Source organism: Phyllobates terribilis, unplaced genomic scaffold (genome assembly GCF_046119375.1).
Source record: "Phyllobates terribilis strain yellow unplaced genomic scaffold, ASM4611937v1 Scaffold_11__3_contigs__length_659146591, whole genome shotgun sequence".
In the NCBI taxonomy this organism is placed as follows: Eukaryota; Metazoa; Chordata; class Amphibia; order Anura; family Dendrobatidae; genus Phyllobates; species Phyllobates terribilis.
The window spans coordinates 151,726,007-151,748,246 of NW_027362771.1; the positions used below are offsets into that span (position 1 = coordinate 151,726,007).

General features: G+C 43.1%; 1 protein-coding gene across 3 annotated transcripts in view; it reads left to right on the plus strand.

Annotated features, from left to right (window-relative positions):
• Nucleotides 1–22,240, plus strand: part of NR2C1 (nuclear receptor subfamily 2 group C member 1) — a 35,616-nt gene that overhangs the window by 11,881 nt on the left and 1,495 nt on the right. For 2 of the 3 annotated variants that reach the window (XM_073651685.1, XM_073651687.1), the window contains exons 6-14: nt 1,049–1,228; nt 2,484–2,631; nt 2,864–2,951; nt 4,573–4,760; nt 5,498–5,651; nt 7,285–7,406; nt 9,064–9,200; nt 11,975–12,112; nt 19,966–20,071. In XM_073651685.1, coding sequence (XP_073507786.1) covers nt 1,049–1,228; nt 2,484–2,631; nt 2,864–2,951; nt 4,573–4,760; nt 5,498–5,651; nt 7,285–7,406; nt 9,064–9,200; nt 11,975–12,112; nt 19,966–20,071 — 1,261 coding nt within the window. The remainder of the gene's footprint in view (nt 1–1,048; nt 1,229–2,483; nt 2,632–2,863; nt 2,952–4,572; nt 4,761–5,497; nt 5,652–7,284; nt 7,407–9,063; nt 9,201–11,974; nt 12,113–19,965; nt 20,072–22,240) is intronic. The other variant, XM_073651686.1, reaches the window with a different exon arrangement.

Here is a 22,240-nt window from a genome sequence, read left to right on the forward strand (position 1 = left end):
CTTTCAGTACATGATGACTGTTCAGACCAAGTACAGGAGCTCGGCGCACCATGGTGGGTGTGGCCAGTCATTGCAATACACCTCCTCCCCCCGCTAGATAGTTTTCAATCTCCGGCCTCCTCTGGCTCTAAGAAGCCAGAGCTGTCAATCAAAGAAAGGGGAGGGTGTGGTGAAGATTGATGGAAAACAATCAGGTGGGAAGGTGTACTTATATTATTGGACCCGCCGTGATGCACCTTTTCACGTTAAACCATCCTCCTACAGGTGATGCATCTCATTGTAATGAGATGTCAATTGAAATATGATCTCTATAGAATTGGAGGTGTCAGACTATTACAAGGCTCAGTAGCAACAGCGAAAACTGCAAGATTTCAGAATGACAATAGATGATGGTCAAAGCTCACCTCTTCCCTCTCTGCGCAGTAACCTTCGCACAGGAGACAGAGCATGCCTACATGACTCTCCCATATAAATCAGTGAGTCAGTCTATTCTGTCTAGAGCCGTGTGACTGCTGTGAAGCATATTTTTAAATGCTATTAACAGCAACTTGGCAAGAATGCTGCACCCATTATTATTGTCAAAAAATTAAGATAAATCTACTTTCAGAAAGTAAATACAGACTAGCATAAATGTTTCATAATCCTGTTTCAATTAGTGAAAAAAATATCGTTTACACATTTGTATGCACTTATGTATGTCCTTAGAGAACAGATTGAAAGACAAGGCAAAACTGTAGTGTCATAAATGAACGCTTTGCTGCAATCGCATGTGCAGAGTTGAGAAAGAAGAAACTATTTTCAGTATTTCTGTATTTTTTTTTATTTCGAAAGAATAATTATGCTGTGATGGAAAAAAGTTGTAAGTCTCATAGATGTTGTTGTACGATGCAGTGTGTGAAAGGTGTGTCATTACAATGTGACATCTGGCTAAATCTTGTCTTCTCTCCCCATTGCTGTCCTAATTTGTATTGGAAATGATGCCCAAAATCTATGTAGTAATTACTCTAGTCGGTACAGTTATTCATACCTCTTTCCTAATTCCACCCAGGGCGTCATTATGGGGCGGTAACATGTGAGGGCTGCAAAGGATTCTTTAAAAGAAGTATTAGGAAAAATTTGGTTTATACATGTAGAGGAGCAAAAGATTGCGTGATTAACAAACACTACCGGAACAGATGCCAGTACTGCCGGCTACAAAGGTGTATCGCTCTCGGGATGAAGCAAGATTGTAAGTATCTGTTTATACCAATTTACCTTTTCTGACAGATCTATAATGGACCACTAAAGTTGTATTATGTCTTGCTCACTTTTTAGTTTCTACTGGTTACCCATTCATTTGAATCAGCACCCTGTAAAAATAAATAGCTGTACACCTAGGGAAGTGTGTGACACAGACGGTTTTCTCCAGCGAGAGACTGTCAGCACAGAATGAATATTCAACCAAGTACAGGCACTTGGTGTACCCTTGGTGTGGCCAAACATTTATATACTCCTTCCTACCTACTTGTTTTCCCTCTTTCTTCACCCGCACCTTATTTAATTGACAGCTCTAGTTTTATAGAGCCATCGAATGGTTGAAATGTTTGGCCACACAGTGATGCAGTGAGTGCTTGTACTTGGTTTGAACAGTCATTCTGCTGACAGATTCCCTTTTTAATGCCTTTCACCGGCGAAATTTGCTAATTTTTAACTTATTAAACTCCTAACAGTGTTTGTTTTCCGTTTTTTTTTTCCTCCAGTAGTTAAGCTGCACCTTTCTTCTACTTTCATTACATTCTAATGCCCTGATTCATCAAGGAGATTTTTGGCGTAAAACTGCTTTTAATGTAACAAAATTCCTGTGCAATTTGTAGTTGAGCAAAGAATTTGCAAGCTTTAGCTAGCTCCTCCAACTTTTTGAAAAGTCGGTGATCATTCGCCATGTGGGGGATGGCAGGCAAATTCATCATCATATACATCACAAAAGTGGAGTAAATTATGACTGAACTGTACTAGAGTCATTGACAGAGGTACGTTTTCTTATGGTGGTGCACCGTGCCCCAAATTCATTAAGGGACATCATACTCTTAATCGCTGTTCATCAAGACCGACGCCAGTCTTGGTGAATCGAGGCCGAAATACTAATGTGTAACGGAAAAAGAAAAATGGATCATGATAGGCTGAATCTTATGTACATATATTTGTATAAAAACTGACTCCTTCCGCTCTATACTGCCATTGCCTATAGAGTGTATGGATTATGGCTCTGCTCTGAGAAGCACAGTAGTTTCCAATGTTGCAAGGATTAGTGTGTGTATAATGACAACTTCTGAACAAAGCTGCAGAATATGATGGCTCTTATATAAGCAACATAACGGTGACTTTTTTTTTTTTTGTATCCCGCTTTATATAAAATATTTCTCTAAACATGGTGAACTGGCTTGTATCTGTCATTCCTCCCAAGATTTAGTTATTTTAATCCCTCAATGTCTGATAATTTGCAGCTGTGCAGTGTGAAAGAAAACCTATAGAAGTTGCTAGAGAAAAATCATCAAACTGCGCAGCATCCACAGAAAAAATCTACATTAGGAAAGATTTGCGAAGTCCTCTCGCTGCAACGACGACGTTTGTAACTGATAACAAACCGGTTAGGTGAGTTTTGTTTTGTGGTACAGTTTATCAGATGACCTGTATGGTTTTGGCTAAATATTTTCTGTGTGTGCTGGTTTTTGTAGCGTCTGAGATTTTGACTTATTCATTGTGCTTTCAGTTAGATCTTCGGAACTCAGCCTTACAATGCTTTATAGATTCCAAAGCCCATGTTGCTATCGTTCCTTCATCTCTTCTACCATCTTTCTTTCTTCTTTTTTTTTTTAAATTCCAGGTCAAACAATTTGTTGGATTCTGGAATGTTAGTGAATATACAGTCTTCTGGAATTAAAACCGAGCCCATGCTAATAACACATGAAAAGGTAAAAGGTTAAGGAATAAAAAAGATAAATGGATCTCAATGAATCCTACAAAAATTTGAACTGTGTGAGAAATTAAGTGGACCTTAAAATGAAGCTTTCATGCCCAAATGACCTATTAAGTCAACTTTTTGTGTTTAAATGTTGTTTGCATTCATTGGGAATTTTATATTATTTTTTTACACATTATGATCTGTATTTGAAATAAAAAAAATAAAGTATTGCAATTTTCACATTGGTCTCTGGGGTGTTTTTTAGACTCTAATTTCCTGTTGTTTCAAGAAACAACACATGTACATAGCCACAATGGTCAGGCCCTGACCCTGTCTTTTGTATTGAAGTGTCTAATGAGTCTGTGCAAAGATCATTGTGAAGGAAGGGGGAGCAGGGTCAGCTGTGAGTGACATCACTTATTGTTGTTGATGGATCCTGTGTTATTAGCTGTGTATAGAGATGCCACCTGTCATTATAATCTTGTTGCTACTGATAAGAAAACTCTGAACTCTCTCTGAAAGGACAGAAAGTATGAGTCTAAAAACAGACCGTGTGGCCAGTGTGAAAATTCCAAGATTCTTTAAAAAAATAAATAAATAAATAATGTGATATAAAAAATTAAAACAATATTACAATTATTATTATTATTTTAATTTAAATATATGTAACACAAAAACTTGACTCAAAGGGGTCATCCACTACTTAGACAACCCCTTTTCAATCCGTATGTTTCCCCTCAGTAAGATAAAACTTAAACTCCCCTCCGGTACCAGCACCATTCCAGCTTTATTGGTGCCCGCTCTTTCGGGGCTCGCATGACTTGTCACATGATGCTTGTGGCCAATCAGCGCTGGCTTCACTCTCCCCTCATTTGGGCAAATCAGACATCTGGAGCGACTGTTCTCTCACTTCCTCTGGATGTCAAATACGTCCGTAAGAGAGGAGAGTGAAGTGATTTGCCACAGGGATTGCGTAACATATCAACATCATGGGAGCTCTGGGAAAGCTGCCGCCTACAACGGCACGGGAGATGAGTTTAGGTGTTAGGCCACGGCCCCACTATCAGTATTTGGTCAGTATTTTTTCTCAGGAGTGGGAGCCAAAACCAGGTGAGGAACAATCAGAGAAAAGGTATAATAGAAACAAGTCACCAATTCTGCATTTATCACCCACTCCTGGTTTTGGCTCCCACTCCTGAGAAAAAATACTGACCAAATACTGATAGTGGGGCCATGGCCTTACTATTTTACTGGAGGGAAATATAGGGATTAAAAAGGGGTTGTCCAAGTAGTAGATAACCCCTTTAAACAATAGGTCAGTTTCTGATAGGTCGTTTGTATTTCACTAAAACTTGTTTAGGTCTGAATAGTCTTTGTATCCATTGTGTTCCTTTAACCCCTTGTATGACATGAGACCTTCATGTATATCACATGTGCTAAAGGAGTGCATGGAGTAGTTTCATTATGTTTTTTTTGTTTAACTTGTTTTATTGAGCTCTCAGCTCAAAAGTATACAACAAATCAAATATAGAAAGGTACATTATGGATTCATGGTGTACATTTTTGTAAAGTCAACATATACAGGACTCCTTGTATGTTTATGTCTGATAACCCTGTATTTTGTTTTATAGCAGGTTGAAGCCTGTCAGGGAGATTTAAGCACTTTGGCCAATGTTGTCACATCACTTGCAAATTTTAGCAAATCAAATGAATTATCTCAATCCAGCACAGAATTATCTATTGTTGAAAGTTTAAGTAATGGTGATACGTCACTCTCCGAACTTCCACAGGATAATCTATCCAACAATGAAGTAACCAGGTACAAACTATTTTAATTTATATTTTGTAAGTGTATTTGAAAACTGTCTATGGCTGAATGGGAATACAATTTTGGGGGCAGGATATAGGGGGTTAGCAGACATGCTTGCGTGATGACTCAGTGGTTAGCACTGCAGTCTTTCAGCGCTCGGGTCCTGGGTTCAAATCCCACCAAGGACAACACCTGCAAGGAGTTTGTATGTTTTCCCCGTGTTTGCGTGGGTTTCCTCCGGGTTCTCCGGTTTCCTTCCGCACTCCAAAGCCGTAGTGATAGGGAATGTAGATTGTGACAGTGATGATGATGTCTGTAAAGCGCTGTGAAAATTAATCATGTTATATAAGCAAGTAAAATAAAATGCCTGGTGCCTTTTTTTCTGTGGGAATTAAAGTTCAGGCATTAAACTGGTACAAAGGCCAACCTATTCAATCCTGTCGAAATGCATGGAACATCTGACAAAAGCAGAAAAAAAAATGCATTTCTATCTACTGCTAGTTTAAAGTGTCTCTCCAATCTGATGTAATGTTGAATGTGCAGATCTGCGACAGCATGCTGTACAGGACAATTGCCCTGGGCACCTTTATGGTGCAGGGTTGATATTTGTGCCATATGGTCCCCTTGGCAGCTTCCCGCTCAGTGTGCTGCGTTCTCCATATCCGATGGCAGAGCATGCCTGGGGGGACAGGTTAAGTCACTGCAGAGTACAGAGATTTCTTAGTGTCAGTACTTTTTTATTTCAGGGCATTTGACACACTGGCTAAAGCTCTAAACACATCTGAAAGCTCTTCCCAGGACTCAACAGAAAACATTGACTCAAGCTCTAGTCTCTTTCAAGAAATTGGAGTTGTTGAAATGGAAGGCCCACTCCTCAGTGACTCCCACATAACCTTCAAGGTATTTTCCTGCTCTTCTTTCTCTGAAAATCTCTCGCACCATGTTATAAACTTGTCATTTTTTTTCCTTTTAAAGAGAATGTTAATAGTTTATATTGTATTTTTGGTGAGTTAGTCTGTAGTGTTTTTAACATGTAGATGAAGTGAACGACCAGATTCCACAACTATTACACCTCATCTTGCTCCTTTACGTCACATGTCTGTTCTTCAGTTTTAAACTTGCAGGTGTCAGTCACTTCTATGATTTCTACTGTAAAGTGCCAGTTAGCAGATGAACTTCAACATGCTGCTTGAGGCATAGTAATAATGTCTTATTTTCTCTTTAGCCCCTGTGCTCTGGGGTCCACAAGGGTGGAGGAAGCTCAGGCGCCTAGCTCCATCCTCACGCTACATAATATAGTCGACATCTGGTGGTAAGAGCAGCGGTTGGATCTGAGTTTTGACCTCTGCTGTTAACCATATAGATGTCACTGTCAGTCTCTGACAGCGGTGTTTAAATAACATCATTGCTGGTGGACGTTCACACTGGCTCTCATCGCCACCCACTGCGACTGATGGGTTAACGTCAGCCGGTGGCTTGCTGAAGACCCTGTCACTGCCAACTCTTCCTGAGAAGTTTAGTTGAGCTTCCTAGAGAACTGTGATTTTTCTCTATATACTGCAGTACTGTAGTGTTGCAATATATAGTATAAATGATCAAATGATCGCAGGTTAAAGTCCATTCAGGGGGCGTAAAGAAAAAGGTTTTAAAAATTCAAATTGACACCCTTCTTCCTTTCAAAAAAATAAAATAAAAGGATGTTTGGTACCATAAAAAGTCCAGTTTATCAAAATATAGAATTATTCCTATCCCGTGCAGTAAATGGGGTAAAGGGGAAAAAAAAAACTTCAAAATGCCAAGATTGTTTTGTTTTTGTTTTTTTTTTGTCAGTTAACACACCTCCCCAAAAAAATACAATAAGAAGCGATCATAACATCCTGTGGGACTCCAAAATGGTATAGATGAAAACGTCAGCTCGCCATGCCCAAAACTAAGCCCTCACACAGCTCCATTGCTGGAAAAGTACAAACTTTACACGTCTCAAAAAAAAAAGAAAAATGGCGAACAGACCAATAATTTTTTAGTGTCTGAATTTTTCTAATACTTGAATAAAATAAAAATCTATGTGAGTTTGGTATTGCTATAATTGTACTGATCTGGAGAATCATACTTTCAGGTAATTTATACACTATTTAAACAAAAAAACAATAATACAATGGCATAATTGAATTTGTTTTACAATTTCACCAAACTTGGATATTGTTCCCACTTTTCTGTATCATTTTATGGTAAAATAAATGGTGTCATTCACAACTGCAACTTGTCCAACAAAAAATAAGTTTTCGTATGGCTATGTTGATGTACAAATAAAAAAAATGATGGCTCTTGGAAAAAAAAACAAAAGCGCAAAAATTTACCTACCCTGAAGCGGTTAAATATAGATATTTATGGAAGAAAGCTCAAAAATGATAGGGACCTTTTATCTTACATATCCAACATTTATTCATGTTTTCCATTCATTTCCCTTGTGTATCTTTTGTTATATAGAAATGCATTGCTTCCTAATGCTTAGGACCTCTTTCCATTCTTCCAGCTCACAATGCCTTCTCCAATGCCTGAATACTTGAACGTGCACTATATTTGTGAATCAGCATCGCGACTGTTATTTCTGTCCATACACTGGGCCCGCTCCATTCCCTCCTTTCATGCTCTTGGGTAAGTATGACATTTCAGTGAAAGCATAATAAATAGATTTGATTTGTTTTTTTTTCTCTACAAAGATGAATTTATAATCTCTAGAATGAGAATTCTTTATAAAGACATCCTTTACAAAAAGTCGCACAGCAATTAAATCCAGAACATACATTTTTAACTCCTTTTTTACCTTTCCCAGCTCCACATTCCTCTCTCCCCATCCCCACAATCCTCGGGTATTAATGGTTTATCATGGCAGCCTACGGAAGATCCTTATGTCTTCCATATTTGTACTTTTACAATGCCTCTCCGTAGGCAGGACATCATAAGAGAGTACTAAATTTACAATAAACTGCAATAGAGAAGTATTGCAGTGCACTTGTGACCAAAGGACTAAAAATAAAGAATAAAAAACATCAGTGTAAATCACCTCTTTTTCCGATTCTCTAAACTAAAAAATAAAACATTTGGCATTCATGCATTCATAGAAGTTTGAACTTTAAAAATCTAGAGCTATTACATTTTTTTGTTTGAATGATCAACTCTGATTAATGAAAACAGAAGATCTAGCTCATTTTCTGTCACTATATCACTGTCGCTACAAAAATGGAATAAATGCTGGTATCTTTCCCAAAATGATACGTAATACCAATAGAATCTACAGCTTCTCCGCTAAAACATACCTTACACATCTCCATTGACTTCTGAAAATCACGACACAAACCAAATCTTTTTAAATGATTTTTTTTAAAACCATAAATCATTAAAAAAGCTCTATAAATTTTCATTACAGTAACTGTAGCAGCTAGCTGAATGTAGTTAACATGATTTCTTTTTTGTCACCTAGTAGATGCCTAAAAAATGAAACCCAGACAACATAAGCGGAATTTAGTTTTTTTTTTTCAATACATTTATATGGTGGAAAATTATGTCCTGAAATGGCCATACTGGAAGAGAAATACAAAAAATGATGGTTCTTGGAAGTTTGGGACAAAAAAATGAACGCAAAAATGTTCCATGGCGGGAAAGGGATTAAAGCGCACCTTTCAGCAGGATTGTGCTTAATAAACCACATACACTGTCAGGTGGGCGCCATTACACTGATTTAATGTGATACCTTGGTTGATGAAATCTGTCCTGTGGTTCTTGTGTAATCTTTACTTTCAGTTTGGAGATAATGATATGCCCATGCTCCGGGGTGGCCTGTGAGGGGCGCTCTTTCTGGTGCTCTGCTTACGTATTCATCTGTATGCTCTCATGACAGCTCACTGTGCCTTCACTGACCTGCCTCCTATTTTACCTAGCCCCGCACTACTAGATGCATTATGTAAAATAGGAGGCAGGTCAGTGAACAATCAGTGACCTGTCATAAGAGCATATAGATAGAGCGCCCCCCAGCAGGCCGCCCCGGAGCACGAGCATATCATTATCTCCAAACTGAAAGTAAAGATTACACAAGAACCACAGGACGGATTTCATCAACCAAGTAACCAAGTTATCATTTTTATCGGTGTAATGTCGCCCACTTGACAGTGTATGTAGTTTACTGAGCACAATCCTGCTGACCAGGTGCGCTTTAAGTAAGTGTAATTTTATTTGTCTAGTAAAGCATTGCACACTGTACATGAAGAGCGGATTCTGTACAGCCGGATCACTAATCTTGTTTGTTTCTTATTAGGCAAGAGGTCAGCATCTCTCTAGTGAAAGCGTGCTGGAATGAGCTGTTTTCGCTTGGTCTTGCTCAGTGCTCACAAGTGATGAATGTGGCGACCATACTAACAGCGTTTGTTAATCACCTGCACGGCTTGCAGCATGGTAAGAGCTTCTGCTTACATCTCCACAATATCAGAGTCCTGTTATAATAAAATACAATTTTGTTTCTCCTCTGAAAACCTTTTGGCCTACAACTCTATATGAGTTGAATGTCACATCACATCTCTAATCTTCCATATTTTTTAATAGTCTATCTTTAAAAGCCGACATAACACATTTTTTTCTCTGCTTGTATGTTTTGGCAATATTTTGTACTTTAATAGCTTTTAAGGCGTTGTCTGCATTTAGAAAAAAAATTCCTCTTAATTTTCCTCTGTAGTAAAAAAACAAACAAATTCTGCTTTTCTTACTGAGAGTCCTAGTTTTCTGTTGTCTACAACACACATTGACAGTTCTGCAATCAATAAGTGAGCTTGGCGGCTCTGCCCGTGTAGACTGTACGAGTTCCTGAGCTCATTGATTGGCTGCCTTGACAGAGGGGCACCAGTCAGTGAGCTCAGCAGCTCGGGTTGTCTACACGGGCAGAGCCGCTGAGCTCAGTTGTGTGCAGCATGGTCCATGGGATGCCGGGTCTGCAGACAACAGACACCTGGAGCAGTCATTGAGCTGTAGAACTGAACTTGGCCTGGTAATTAAAGCACAATTATTATTATAACTTTTATTTTTTTTTACCACTAAGGATATTTAATAAAAACCATTCAGAAAGGGGACAACACCTTTTAATTGCTGAGTGCTAGACCTCATTCAGATGTCAGTGATTTTTCTCATATTCAAAAAAACTGATTGTCTCATCAGTGTTCTCAATCACATTTTTACCAGTTTTTCTTGTATGCAAAAAAAATAAAATAAAATGGAGGTTTCTCAAGCTTCTCCCATCAGTCAGTGAAAACTGGATTACATCAGAGTGCGCCAATTTTTTTTCCACAGACCCATAGACTTGCCAGTTATGACTGTTCTTGTTTCTACCTTGATGTGTAAGATCATAAAATGTTTTCTAGACACATTATAGCAGAGAAGGTTTTGTGAGGCACTTTTGTGCTGACCACAGGAGTTGCCTGCATGTTAAAATAGTGTTCATGCAATGGATTGGTGCCTGATAGTAGATCTTGTATGGCCGTGGATATAAGGAGGGCACCGAAATTAGTTCTTCGTCCGCTTACTGCTGCTGTTACCCCTCCATCTCTCTGCTCTAGACATTATATTTTCAATGCTCCATCTTTATTTGGTAATGGTTTGTAGTACATGTTGCCTCTGCATATAGAATAGATTTTGTGCACTGTTGGTAGCTTATAAAATGTGCAGTAATGTGTATGATGGCATGTCTAAGATGCCTTCCTCAAATAGTGATGCTCTTTTACAGGTTGTATCTGATATCGCAGCGCAGCTTTTCTAAATGAATAGTGCAGATCTGCAGTACCATGTGCAGCCTTGTTTCTCTAATTCTGGACAATCTCTTTAAGCTTGTTGCTACTGAACTTTCATGTTAATTGTCTTTTACTTTGCCAGCCCCCCAATTTTTAATCAAATGCTAACTTTTATTTAGGATGATTATGATAAAGTACCAAGCAGTGTACAATATTAAAATTACAGTAAAAAAAAATTAATACAATCAATAAAAAGGGTACCAGTAATGAGGGTCAGGCATTTTTGCCTTTCAGTCTACAAAACTTATACATTGGCTATTAGCAAAAATGAATAATAATAAAGGGTACAAAGAAACAAAAATATAGAACTCAGAAGAAAAAATTGAGTTCAGATTATAAAGTAGGTTAACATGGTATAACATCAAGGCCAAGAGTAGGTTAACTGTTATTTATGTATAAATGTAGAAAACCCACACAAATATATAAATGGGGTTTTGATATGACGATATATGCGAAGCTCCAGCGGACCATGATATTTTATTTGCTTTCCTTAGCATCAGTGCTACAAATATGGCCAGACAACTGATTGGAGGATTTGTAACCCTCTATCCCAGATTTTCTGAAATTTCTCTGGGTGGTTTCGATGCTGGTGCAACCACTTCTTATAGGGTAGCCTGGCATTAACTAGTGATATCCATTCAGATCTAGTCGAGATTGAGTCGACAACCACTTCCGTACTACTACTTTCTTTACATGCTAAAGAGATTCTGTCAAAAACATATGCTCATATCTAGAAGTGTCTTCCAAATCAATAGACAAAAGACATTTTTTTTTTTTCAGCACGGCTAGACCGGAGATCCCAGTAGATTGTTTAAAAATGTTATCACTTATTCCCAAAAGCCTAGGATCTAAGAACAATCTTAGATAAAAGAAGGTGTCGGAGGCTGTGCAGAACCTTGGGCTCTCGTCAACTAGTGTCCCTCTTTCAGCTTTTTTACCTGGGCATGAGCAGTGTATAAAGGTGGGCACACACGTGAAACCTTCTAATGTGGTTGCTGGTGTCCCTACTTTCCTAGAAGGCAGAGGTTTCATCTTTTTGTCCTCAAAAGTTCTGGCCTGTTGAAAGGGTTATTCCTCGCTCGTCCTTTCTTGGCTGAGGTGGGAATAATCTGTCCAGGATGTGACAAGTAGAAGTGAAGCTATGAAATCGGCTGAGGAAATGGTTAGTTTTTAATTAAGAATTTCTATTAAAGAGAAACACAAAGTACTATAACAAGCACCATAAAGTAAGGTGCGCCAAGTGAAACCATGTAAATTGGAAGGGACAATCCAGGTACAGGAAAACCATTTTGTCTTCGCATGTCTGCTGCTTTCTCGCTCCATAGCACTTGTTCAGTTGTTCTTAGTAGCAGGAGATTACAATGAACAGAATGGTGTGATCTCTTCTCACAGACAAGCTTACTGGGGATAAATTAAAGTTGGTGATGGACCACATCTTTAAACTTCAAGACTTCTGCAATAGTATGGTTAAACTTGGACTTGATGGTTACGAGTATGCCTACCTGAAGGCAATTGTCCTATTTAGTCCAGGTACGTGACTTTAAAAATATGTTAGAGTTTTGTTATCAGAAAATGACTTGATGCTTAAATCCGTTTTCGTATTAATGTTTTTTTTTCATTATTTTAAATACAATAATAAATCTTACTTTCATTCTGGCCACTAAGCGTAATACTAGACTCCTAATTCCAGTTGTGTACACTGTAGAAATGACTTTTCAGCAATCTTATCACACAGTAGCATAGAGAAAGGTAACACCTCTAAAAACAGAAGATAACACAGGACCTCCCTTTTCCATAGGTGATTGTCACAGCTCACCTCCTTTCCTCCTTCCCTTTACAATGATATCAACTAATTTTTTTATAAATTCATTTATCTTAAAAACCTAATAATGACACCTTGCCTTTTATGCGTGATAAAACTATCTTTGTACTGTTTAGGTGTTTATACAGTAAGAATTCATGTACAAGACTGTAGATCATCACGGACCTGTACTGTACCTCCGTGTTCCTTGTGAATTCATATGGAGATACATAAGCATTTCATCACAAATTCTATAGTTTCTGGGCTTGACAAAGGACTTTGATCACACATTGCATTTTTTCCATGTTTTTCTGCTCTGTTTTATTATGAAAAAAACACACCTTTACCTTTACCAGCAAAGTGAATTAGATTTCTGAAATCTCATCTGCAACACGTCAATTCTTTCAGCATTTTTGCAGCATTTTTCACCTGTTCAAATTAATGGAAAAAAACATTAAAATTGCGGCTAAAGCGTGCTGATTTTATGCAACATTTTTCCAGGCAAGAGACATTCTTTTGATGCCAAAAGGTCTTCTGCAAATACTTAACGTGTGCACATGCCCTACCTCAACTGAAATTATGAAAATATAGCTTTGAGTAGTATTTCTTTTTAATATCTACTTTGTTAGATGTCCTGTAGATCATTTATGATCTTGGCCCTGGGACCACCACCAATTGTTAAAAAAAATATTGTTCTGAAGCACAATGCTCAGCAGGCAGAAGTGCTTTGCTCCTACAGTGTACTTACAGAGTGTACCTTCTACTGATCCCTTACACCGCTCTGAGCTTCCTTTATAAGGACACTTATGGAGCAGAATACAGGCTCATAGCCTTTCTATTTAGCCTAAACACTGCTCTAACCTCCTGCATGAATGCAGTCGTAGAGCAGTGTACATACTCAGTCTTTTTATTAAGCCCAAATATCCCTCTGCTCTGCAAGTGCCCTTATGAAGGAGCTCCGAGTACAGGCTCATAGACTTTTTACTGAGCCCATACACCGCTCTGAGCTCCTTCATAAAGGCACTTACAAAGCAGGGATCAAGCTCATAGACTTTCTATGGAGTCCACACACCGCTCTGAGCTCCTTCATAATTGCCCTTACAGAGCATGGTGCGGGCTCATAGACTTTCTATAAAACCCATGCACCGCTCTGAGCTCATGCATGATTGCACTTACAGAGCAGGGTAGTTGCTCATAGACTTTCTATTGAGCCTATACACCGCTCTGAGCTCCTGCATAAGTACATTTGTACAGCAGTTTACTGGCTTATAGACTTTCTATTGAGCCCATACACCGCTCTGTGAGTTTGCTCAGGCATGAGCCCCACACTTTTACCTGCTGAACTGCACTCTTAAAATCAGTTTACTCTGTCGCCTCATTGGGGGACACAGGACCATCTGTGTTATGCTGCTGTCCACTAGGAGGCGACACTATGCATAATCTGAAAAAGATTAACCGTGGCTCCTCCTCTGCAGTATACACCCCTGGACGGCATCAGCCTTCTCCAGTTTTTGCTTAGTGTCACATAGGAGGCACACCTAAAACTTTTACTCTGTTTTCACCAACTGGATTACAGATGAAGAAAATTGGGTCTACTGCGAGACTCCCGGCATGGCTCCTTCCTCGGCCCTTTATTATGGGGTGCACGGTTGAAGTTGAGATGACTATTCCCCATGTCACACCTTACCCAGCCCCTCGGGTGCTGGTTCAAAGTCGAGACCCTCCTCCTTCCTCAATTTCTTTTTGGTTTCTGGGTTGAGGTCGAGGCGAGGATATAGCCCCCTGATGGTGATAACAGCACCTCCCCGGGGGTATTAGGTTGAAAAGCCTCAGGTAGGGCCTGTACAGGCAGCATCTCCCAGCAGCCAGCACACTACAGCTGAATCCAGGGACCCCAGCCCTGCTGCGGGCTCCTGTCGGGGCCGGGGGGAGTGCAGGCAGAACATAACAGAGGCACAGGCCTCCCTGCGCCCTGTTTCTGCGGCAGCACCAGCTCTACGGTGCCTCAGGGGACTCTTCACAGGGCCCCCACCCTTCCGCTTATACCCCACCGCTATCCTGCCTTTAAATCCGGGGTCGGGTCCGGTTCAGATCTGGCCCCCTCCTCTCCTTCCCCGGATGACAAATATGACACTCTACAGTGTCATGGAGGGGGCGGATCGAGACTGAAAGGGCGTGATTTCACACAGTTCTGCAGCCCTTTTCAGTTCTCCGCCCCCCTTCTTTCTTAACTTTACTCCAGCGGCCATTATCTGCTGCAGGATAAGAGAAGACCAGCCAGTCTCCGGGGGGCACAGGACCGTGGATCTTCGGCGCTGGACCTAGGGGCACACCGGTGGGATAAGATCACAGCTGGAGTTCTTCCTCGTTTGTGAGTCCAGGCTCCTCTGCATAGCCACCCCTGTAGGGCCCTCTGCATAGCCACCCCAGTGCACTATGCCAGGCTCAAGGTCCAAGAGAACCAGGCAGGACTGCTATTATGCACTCTGTACAGCCTGCAGCAATACTCTCCCAAGTGGCAGCACGTACCCGCACTGCCAGGATTGCATCCAGACTACTGTGCCAGAGCCCCAAGAAGCCCCTGCCAATGCTTCGGTGTCTAATGCCACGCCGGAATGGGTCACTCAGATGTCGCAATCTATGACGCAGTCTATAGATAACCTAACCTCCACATTGCTTCAGGCTCTGCAGCGTCATGCCTCGGCTATGAACGCTACCCAGCAAAGGGAAGGCTCGACTCAGGAACATGTCAACCCGGGCACATCCACGTCTAGGTCAGGACGCAAGCGGACCCACAGGTCACGTTCATCTGCGTCATCCCCTTCTAGGGAGAGACGCTGTAGTTCCAGGTCATCTAGACCGTCCCCTACCAGGGACAGACAATGCAGTTCTCCGCAGCGATCCCTGACCACAGAAGGCCTCCACCCTGGTTCACCCAGCAGGAGACACCTTAGCGATACACAGAATTCGGAAGGCATCTGTGATTCCGACTCAGACAAGGAAACTGAAGGGTCTCTGATCCCAATCCCCCCTAGCAATACAGCGCTAGTAGAGGACGTAATCTCATCCATCCATCGGGTGCTGGACATTTCTGATCTGCCCCCGGAGGCACCACAACACAAGATTTCCTTTGAAGGACTTCTGAAGCCGCCTAAGGTCTTCTTTGACCACCTAGAGTTTAAGTTGATCCTTAAAAAGCAGTTCTCACAGCCTGAGAAGAAGTTTACCAATTGCAAATATCTGGAGGCGCGGTACCCCTTCCCACAGGAGACCACCAAGGAATGGACAGATCCACCCGAAGTGGATCCCCCAGTCTCTAGGCTAGCAGCACAGTCACTCCTTTCACTGCCAGATAGCTCAACCCTCAGGGACACAGCAGACCGGCAGGTAGAACGCATGGCTCGTTCAATTTTCGAGTCTTCAGGGGCCTCCCTGGCTCCCGCGTTTGCTTCAGTTTGGGCTGCCAATGCCATCCTGGCTTGGGCCCAAAATTTACAAGCTGGCCTTCAAGTATCTGCTCCTGAGCTGTCGGACCAAGCGGTTCAAATAGCAGTTGTAGCAGATTACATGCTTCATGCAGCTCTGGATTCTGCAAGGGGTGCAGCGGGGATAGCATCAAACGCCATCACGATTCGGCGTATCCTCTGGCTGCGGGAATGGAAAGCAGACGCAGCCTTAAAGAAGTCCCTCACGCACCTCCCATCCCTCAGTGGTCGACTTTTTGGTGAACAGTTGGACACAATGATATCCAACGCCACCGGGGGTAAGAGTACCTCTCTTCCCCAACTGAAACCCAAACGCACTTACAAGAAACGTAACCAAACTCGATTCCGATCCTTTCGGAACTCTTCGGGCTGGTCCGTCTCGCGGCCAGCACAAAATAGCAACCGCTCCCTACGCAGGGACAACTCGCGGTCGACGCAAAAGTCGGACAAGACCTGGAAGTCAAAAGCAGGCCAGTCAAAGTTCTAAGGAGGAAAATCTTAGACTTCCTCCTCATCATGACTCACGGACTCCGGAAGACACCCCACCTGTAGGCGGCCGACTTTTGCTCTTTCATCAAGTCTGGCTGCCTATTACAGAAGACAGGTGGGTCAGGGAACTAGTGTCTTTGGGATACAAGATAGAGTTCACTTCCAACCCACCAAACAGACTCTTTCTTTCTGTTCCCCCAAAACCGCCAGCCAAGGCTTGTGCCTTCCGCCAAGCGGTCTTCTCGCTTCTTCAAGCAGGAGTCATAGTACCGGTCCCCGCGGCCTAGCGCTTCCGAGGGTTCTACTCCAATTTATTCGTAGTCCCCAAGAAAGGAGGCGGTGTACGGCCCATACTGGACCTAAAACACCTCAACAAATATGTACGGGTACGTCACTTCTGCATGGAGTCCCTTCGGTCCATCATTGCGTCCATGGAAAAGGGAAAATTTCTCGCCTCCATAGACATACAAGACGCATACCTGCATATACCAATTGCACCTGCCCATCAGAGATTTCTCCGGTTCGCAATCGACCAGGACCACTACCAGTTCGTGGCTCTCCCTTTTGGACTCGCCACAGCTCCCAGAGTGTTTACAAAAGTTATGGCAGCCACCTTGGACGTTCTGCACTTCAGAGGCATAGTAGTCATTCCATACCTGGATGATCTCCTTATCAAGGCTCCCACCTTCAAGGACTGCGAGCTCAGCATCTCAATCACAATCGACACTGAGTCGCCTGGGTTGGTTAGTCAACCTAAAAAAGTCATCACCAACCCCGAGTCAGTCTCTGACCTTCCTGGGAATGCTATTCAACACCTTCAGGGGTCTAGTGCTCCTTCCCAAGGACAAGGCACTGCCTCTCCGTCTAGGAGTTCGCACTCTCCTCAGCGAACCCCCTCGATCTCTCCGGTTTGCCATGAGAGTCCTCGGCAGGATGGTGGCAGCAATAGAAGCGGTCCCATTTGCCCAGCTTCACCTCAGGCCTCTCCAACTAGCCATCCTCAAGTCATGGGACAGGAACCCTTTTTCTCTCGACAGGGAGTTCCAGCTGACGTCGTCAACCAGGAGGTCCCTGCACTGGTGGCTCAAGCCAACCTCACTAACAAAGGGGAAATCCTTTCTCACGGATCAATGGAAGGTTCTGACCACCGACGCGAGCCTGACTGGTTGGGGTGCGGTGCACCTACACCACAAAGCACAGGGCAAGTGGTCCCCAGCGGAAGCGACCATGCCCATCAACATCTTGGAAATTCGTGCCATCCTCCTGGCATTGAGAGCCTTCCATCACTTACTAGCAGCCGCTCACATCAGAGTACAGTCGAACAATGCCACGGCTGTGGCATATGTGAATCACCAAAGGGGGACCCGCAGTGCCCAGGCGATGCGAGAAGTGACACACATTCTCCACTGGGCGGAAGACACAGGTTCGGTCCTGTCTGCGGTCCACATTCCGGGTGTGGACAACTGGGAAGCAGACTTCCTCAGCCGGCAAGGAATGGACTCGGGAGAGTGGTCTCTCCATCCCGAAGTTTTTCGACAGATCTGCCATCGCTGGGGGACTCTGGACGTGGACCTAATGGCATCCCACTTCAATGCCAAGGTCTCCAACTTCATGGCCAGAACTCACGACCCTTGGGCGCTAGGAGCGGACGCCCTTGTTCAGGACAGGACCCAGTTCCTGTACATTTTTCCACCTCTTCCCCTGATATCCAGAGTGGTGAGGAAGATCAAGGAAGAGGGAGTTCCAACCATCCTAATCGCACCGGACTGGCCCAGACATACATGGTACGCCGACATCGTACAGCTCACAGCAGACGTCCCCTGGCGTCTCCCCGACCGCCCGGATCTTCTGTCACAAGGCCCGTTCTACCACCAGAACTCAGGGGCCCTCAATTTGACGGCGTGGCCATTGAAACCTGGGTTCTAACCCAGTCAGGGTTCTCGCCGGACGTCATTGGAACCATGATCAGGGCACGGAAGCCAACCTCTGCTAAGATTTATTACCGTACCTGGAAAGCCTTCTTTACCTGGTGCGAATCTCGTGGCCAGTCCCCATTCCCTTATTCCCTCCACAGGGTACTTGGGTTTCTCCAATCGGGTCTGGAGGCCAGACTGTCCCTGGCCTCCCTTAAGAGCCAGGTGTCAGCTCTCTGTGCTCTTTCAGAGGTGCATTGCTAACCAGCCGCAAGTAAGGACATTTCTTCAGGGGGTTTCCCGATTTGGTTCCCCCCTACAGACGACCACTAGAAGCGTGGGACCTCAACCTTGTGCTGACAGCATTGCAAGAAACACCCTTTGAACCCCTTAGGGAAGTCCCACTCCGCCTTCTATCCCAGAAAGTGGTTTTCCTGGTGGCAATCACCTCGCTACGCAGAGTGTCTGAACTGACAGCACTCTCCTGCAGACGGCCCTTCCTGGCTTTTTACCAGGACAAGGTAGTTCTCTGTACGGTCCCATCCTTCCTTCCGAAGGTTGTGTCCAACTTCCACCTCAATGAGGAAATTTCACTGCCATTCCTCTGTCCGGTCCCAGTTCATAGAGTGGAGAAAACTCTGCATACGCTTAACCTTGTCAGGGCATTGCGTATCTATGGGTCTAGGACTACGCCCTTCCGTAAGTCTGATTCTCTTTTCCTTCTTCTGGAAGGCGGCCGCAAGGGTCTGCCAGCTTCCAAAGCTACCCTTGCCAGGTGGATCAAATCCACCATACAAGAGGCCTACCGCCTCAAAAATTCTCCTCTTCCAGCAGGTATTACGGCACACTCTACACGTGTGGTAGGGGCCTCCTTGGCCATTCGGCACCAGGCTTCGGCACAACAAGTGTGTAAGGCAGCCACCTGGACTAGCCTACACACGTTTACCAAACACTACAGGGTTCATACCCAGTCCTCAGCAGACGTGAGCCTGGGTAGATGTGTTCTGCAGGCAGCGGTACCCCAATTGTAGGGGCCCGTCTACACAATATTCGTCCATTGCTTCCTACCCAGGGACTGCTTTGGGATGTCCCATGGTCCTGTGTCCCCCAATGAGGCGACAGAGTAAAGGAGATTTTTGTGTACTCACCGTAAAATCTTTCTCTTAGCCTCTAATTGGGGGACACAGCTCCCACCCTGTCACCCGTTCCGGGCCGTTATTATGTTGAGTTCTCATATTGTTTTTTTGAGCTCATACATAGTTGCCTTCTTATAGGCATGGTTATGTTATCCATGTTACGTTCCTCCTAATGCTTTTGCACAAAACTGGAGAAGGCTGATGCCGTCCGGGGGTGTATACTGCAGAGGAGGAGCCACGCTTAATCTTTTTCAGATTATGCATAGTGTTGCCTCCTAGTGGACAGCAGCATAACACCCAAGGTCCTGTGTCCCCCAATTAGAGGCTAAGAGAAAGAGATTTTATGGTGAGTACACAAAAATCTCCTTTTTTGAGTGATCGTTGGGCATTGCAGAACCAGGACACTCATAGGTCTGTAGGACATGTCTATTTGCTAGTCACCAGCAGGTTTACAGTATGAGGACCTAAACCAGTCATTATATTCCAGCTTCCTGATCAGACTGAAACTAAATTTCATTTCTACAATTCATATAAAATTGTACATTAAATCTATTTACAGATCACCCTGGATTAGAAAATGCATCTAACATTGTAAAACTCCAAGAAAAAGCCTATATGGAATTCCAAGACTATGTGACGAAAACGTACCCTGATGATACTTACCGGTAAGCTCTTTTTCTGTGTATCTTCTGACCAGCCATAACATTAAAACTAATGACAAGTAACATGAATATCGTTGAGTAATGAAAATGTCAGTCCTTAAGGGGTGGGATATATTACTCAGTTAGTTCTTGAAGTTGATGTGTGGGAAGTAGGAATGACCAAGTGAAAGAATCCGAGTGACGTTAACCAGGACCAAATAATAATGACTAGATAACTGGGTCAGAGCATCTCCAGTCTTGTGCGATGTTCACAGTAAGCAGTGGTTAGTACCTACCAAATGTTATCCAAGAAAAGACAACTTGTAAACTGAAGGCAGGGTCGTGGGGCTCTTGGTTCATTGATTCATGTAGAGGAAAAAGCTAGGTCGCCTTGCCCAGTCCCACAGAGGTGCTATTGTAGCACAAATTGCTGAAAAAGTGGCTGCTGATTGTGATAAAGGTGTGAGAATACACAGGGCTCCTCTTGCTGCAGACTGGTAATAGTGCCCATGCTGAGCACTGATGTGCACCAAGGAGCAATGGAAGAAAGTGGGTTGGGCTAATGAATTACTTTTTTCTTTGAAACCCATATGGACTGCAAAGTGTACTTGCATCACATACCTGGGCAAGAGAGGGTGCCAGGATGCACTGTGGGAAGAAGGAAAGCTTTAGGAGGTGCAGTGGGCAAGTGTTCTGCTCTGAAGCCTTGGGTCCTGCTATTCATGTGTAGAAACATGCCAACGACTTGACCTCGAAATTTCACAGATCTCCATTTAATCAATCATGTGTGAGATGTGCTATAAAAACAAAACCGATCCATGAAGATCTTGCCCTGCAACTTTCAAGACTGCTGACAATGTCTTCATGCCTGATCTGACAGGCCAGAGGTCATATGAATTAAGAGTTGTTGTGGCGGTAAAAGGGGGACCTACTTTTAAGGAGTTGTCTCCTTTCTGCCAATGATCTGCCTCGGTATCAGTTTGTTTAAAAAAAAATAAAAATCACACTCCGTACTTTCCTCAGATGCATTCGTGATCCTCCGCTCTGGTGTCTGACATTGGCTGCGGCGCTGATGTTACGATGACAGTGTGGCAACCAGTGACGTAGACTCGCCAGTGGACACAGGGAAGTGGAGTACAGTACGGTTTGTTGTTTTTGTTTCTTTTAACAAACTACAGCCCGGGAAAACATTTACTAGAAGAGGACAACCCCTTTAATATGAATCATTTTAATGTTATGGCTGATCTGTGTATGTCGTGTATACAGTACAGACCAAAAGTTTGGACACACCATCGCATTTAAAGATTTTTCTGTATTTTCATGACTATGAAAATTGTACATTCACACTGAAGGCATCAAAACTATGAATTAACACATGTGGAATTATATACTTAACAAAAAAGTGTGAAACTACTGAAAATGTCTTATATTCTAGGTTCTTCAAAGTAGCCACCTTTTGCTTTGATGACTGCTTTGCACACTCTTGGCATTCTCTTGATGAGCTTCAAGAGGTAGTCACTGGAAATGGTCTTCCAACAATCTTGAAGGAGTTCCCAGAGATGCTTAGCACTTGTTGGCCCTTTTGCCTTCACTCTGCGGTCCAGCTCACCCCAAACCATCTCGATTGGGTTCAGGTCTGGTGACTATGGAGGCCAGGTCATCTGGCTTAGCACCCCATCACTCTCTCTCTTGGTCAAATAGCCCTTACACAGCCTAGAGGTGTGTTTGGGGTCATTGTCCTGTTGAAAAATAAATGATGGTCCAACTAAACGCAAACCGGATGGAATAGCATGCCGCTGCAAGATGCTGTGGTAGCCATGCTGGTTCAGTATGCCTTCAATTTTGAATAAATCCCCAACAGTGTCACCAGCAAAGCACCTCCTCCTCCATGCTTAACGGTTGGAACCAGGCATGTAGAATCCATCCGTTCACCTTTTCTGCATCGCACAAAGACAAGGTGGTTGGAACCAAAGATCTCAAATTTGGACTCCTCAGACCAAAGCACAGATTTCCACTGGTCTAATGTCCATTCCTTGTGTTCTTTAGCCCAAACAAGTCTTTTCTGCTTGTTGCCTGTCCTTAGCAGTGGTTTCCTAGCAGCTATTTCACCATGAAGACCTGCTGCACAAAGTCTCCTCTTAACAGTTGTTGAAGAGATGTGTCTGCTTCTAGAACTCTGTGTGGCATTGACCT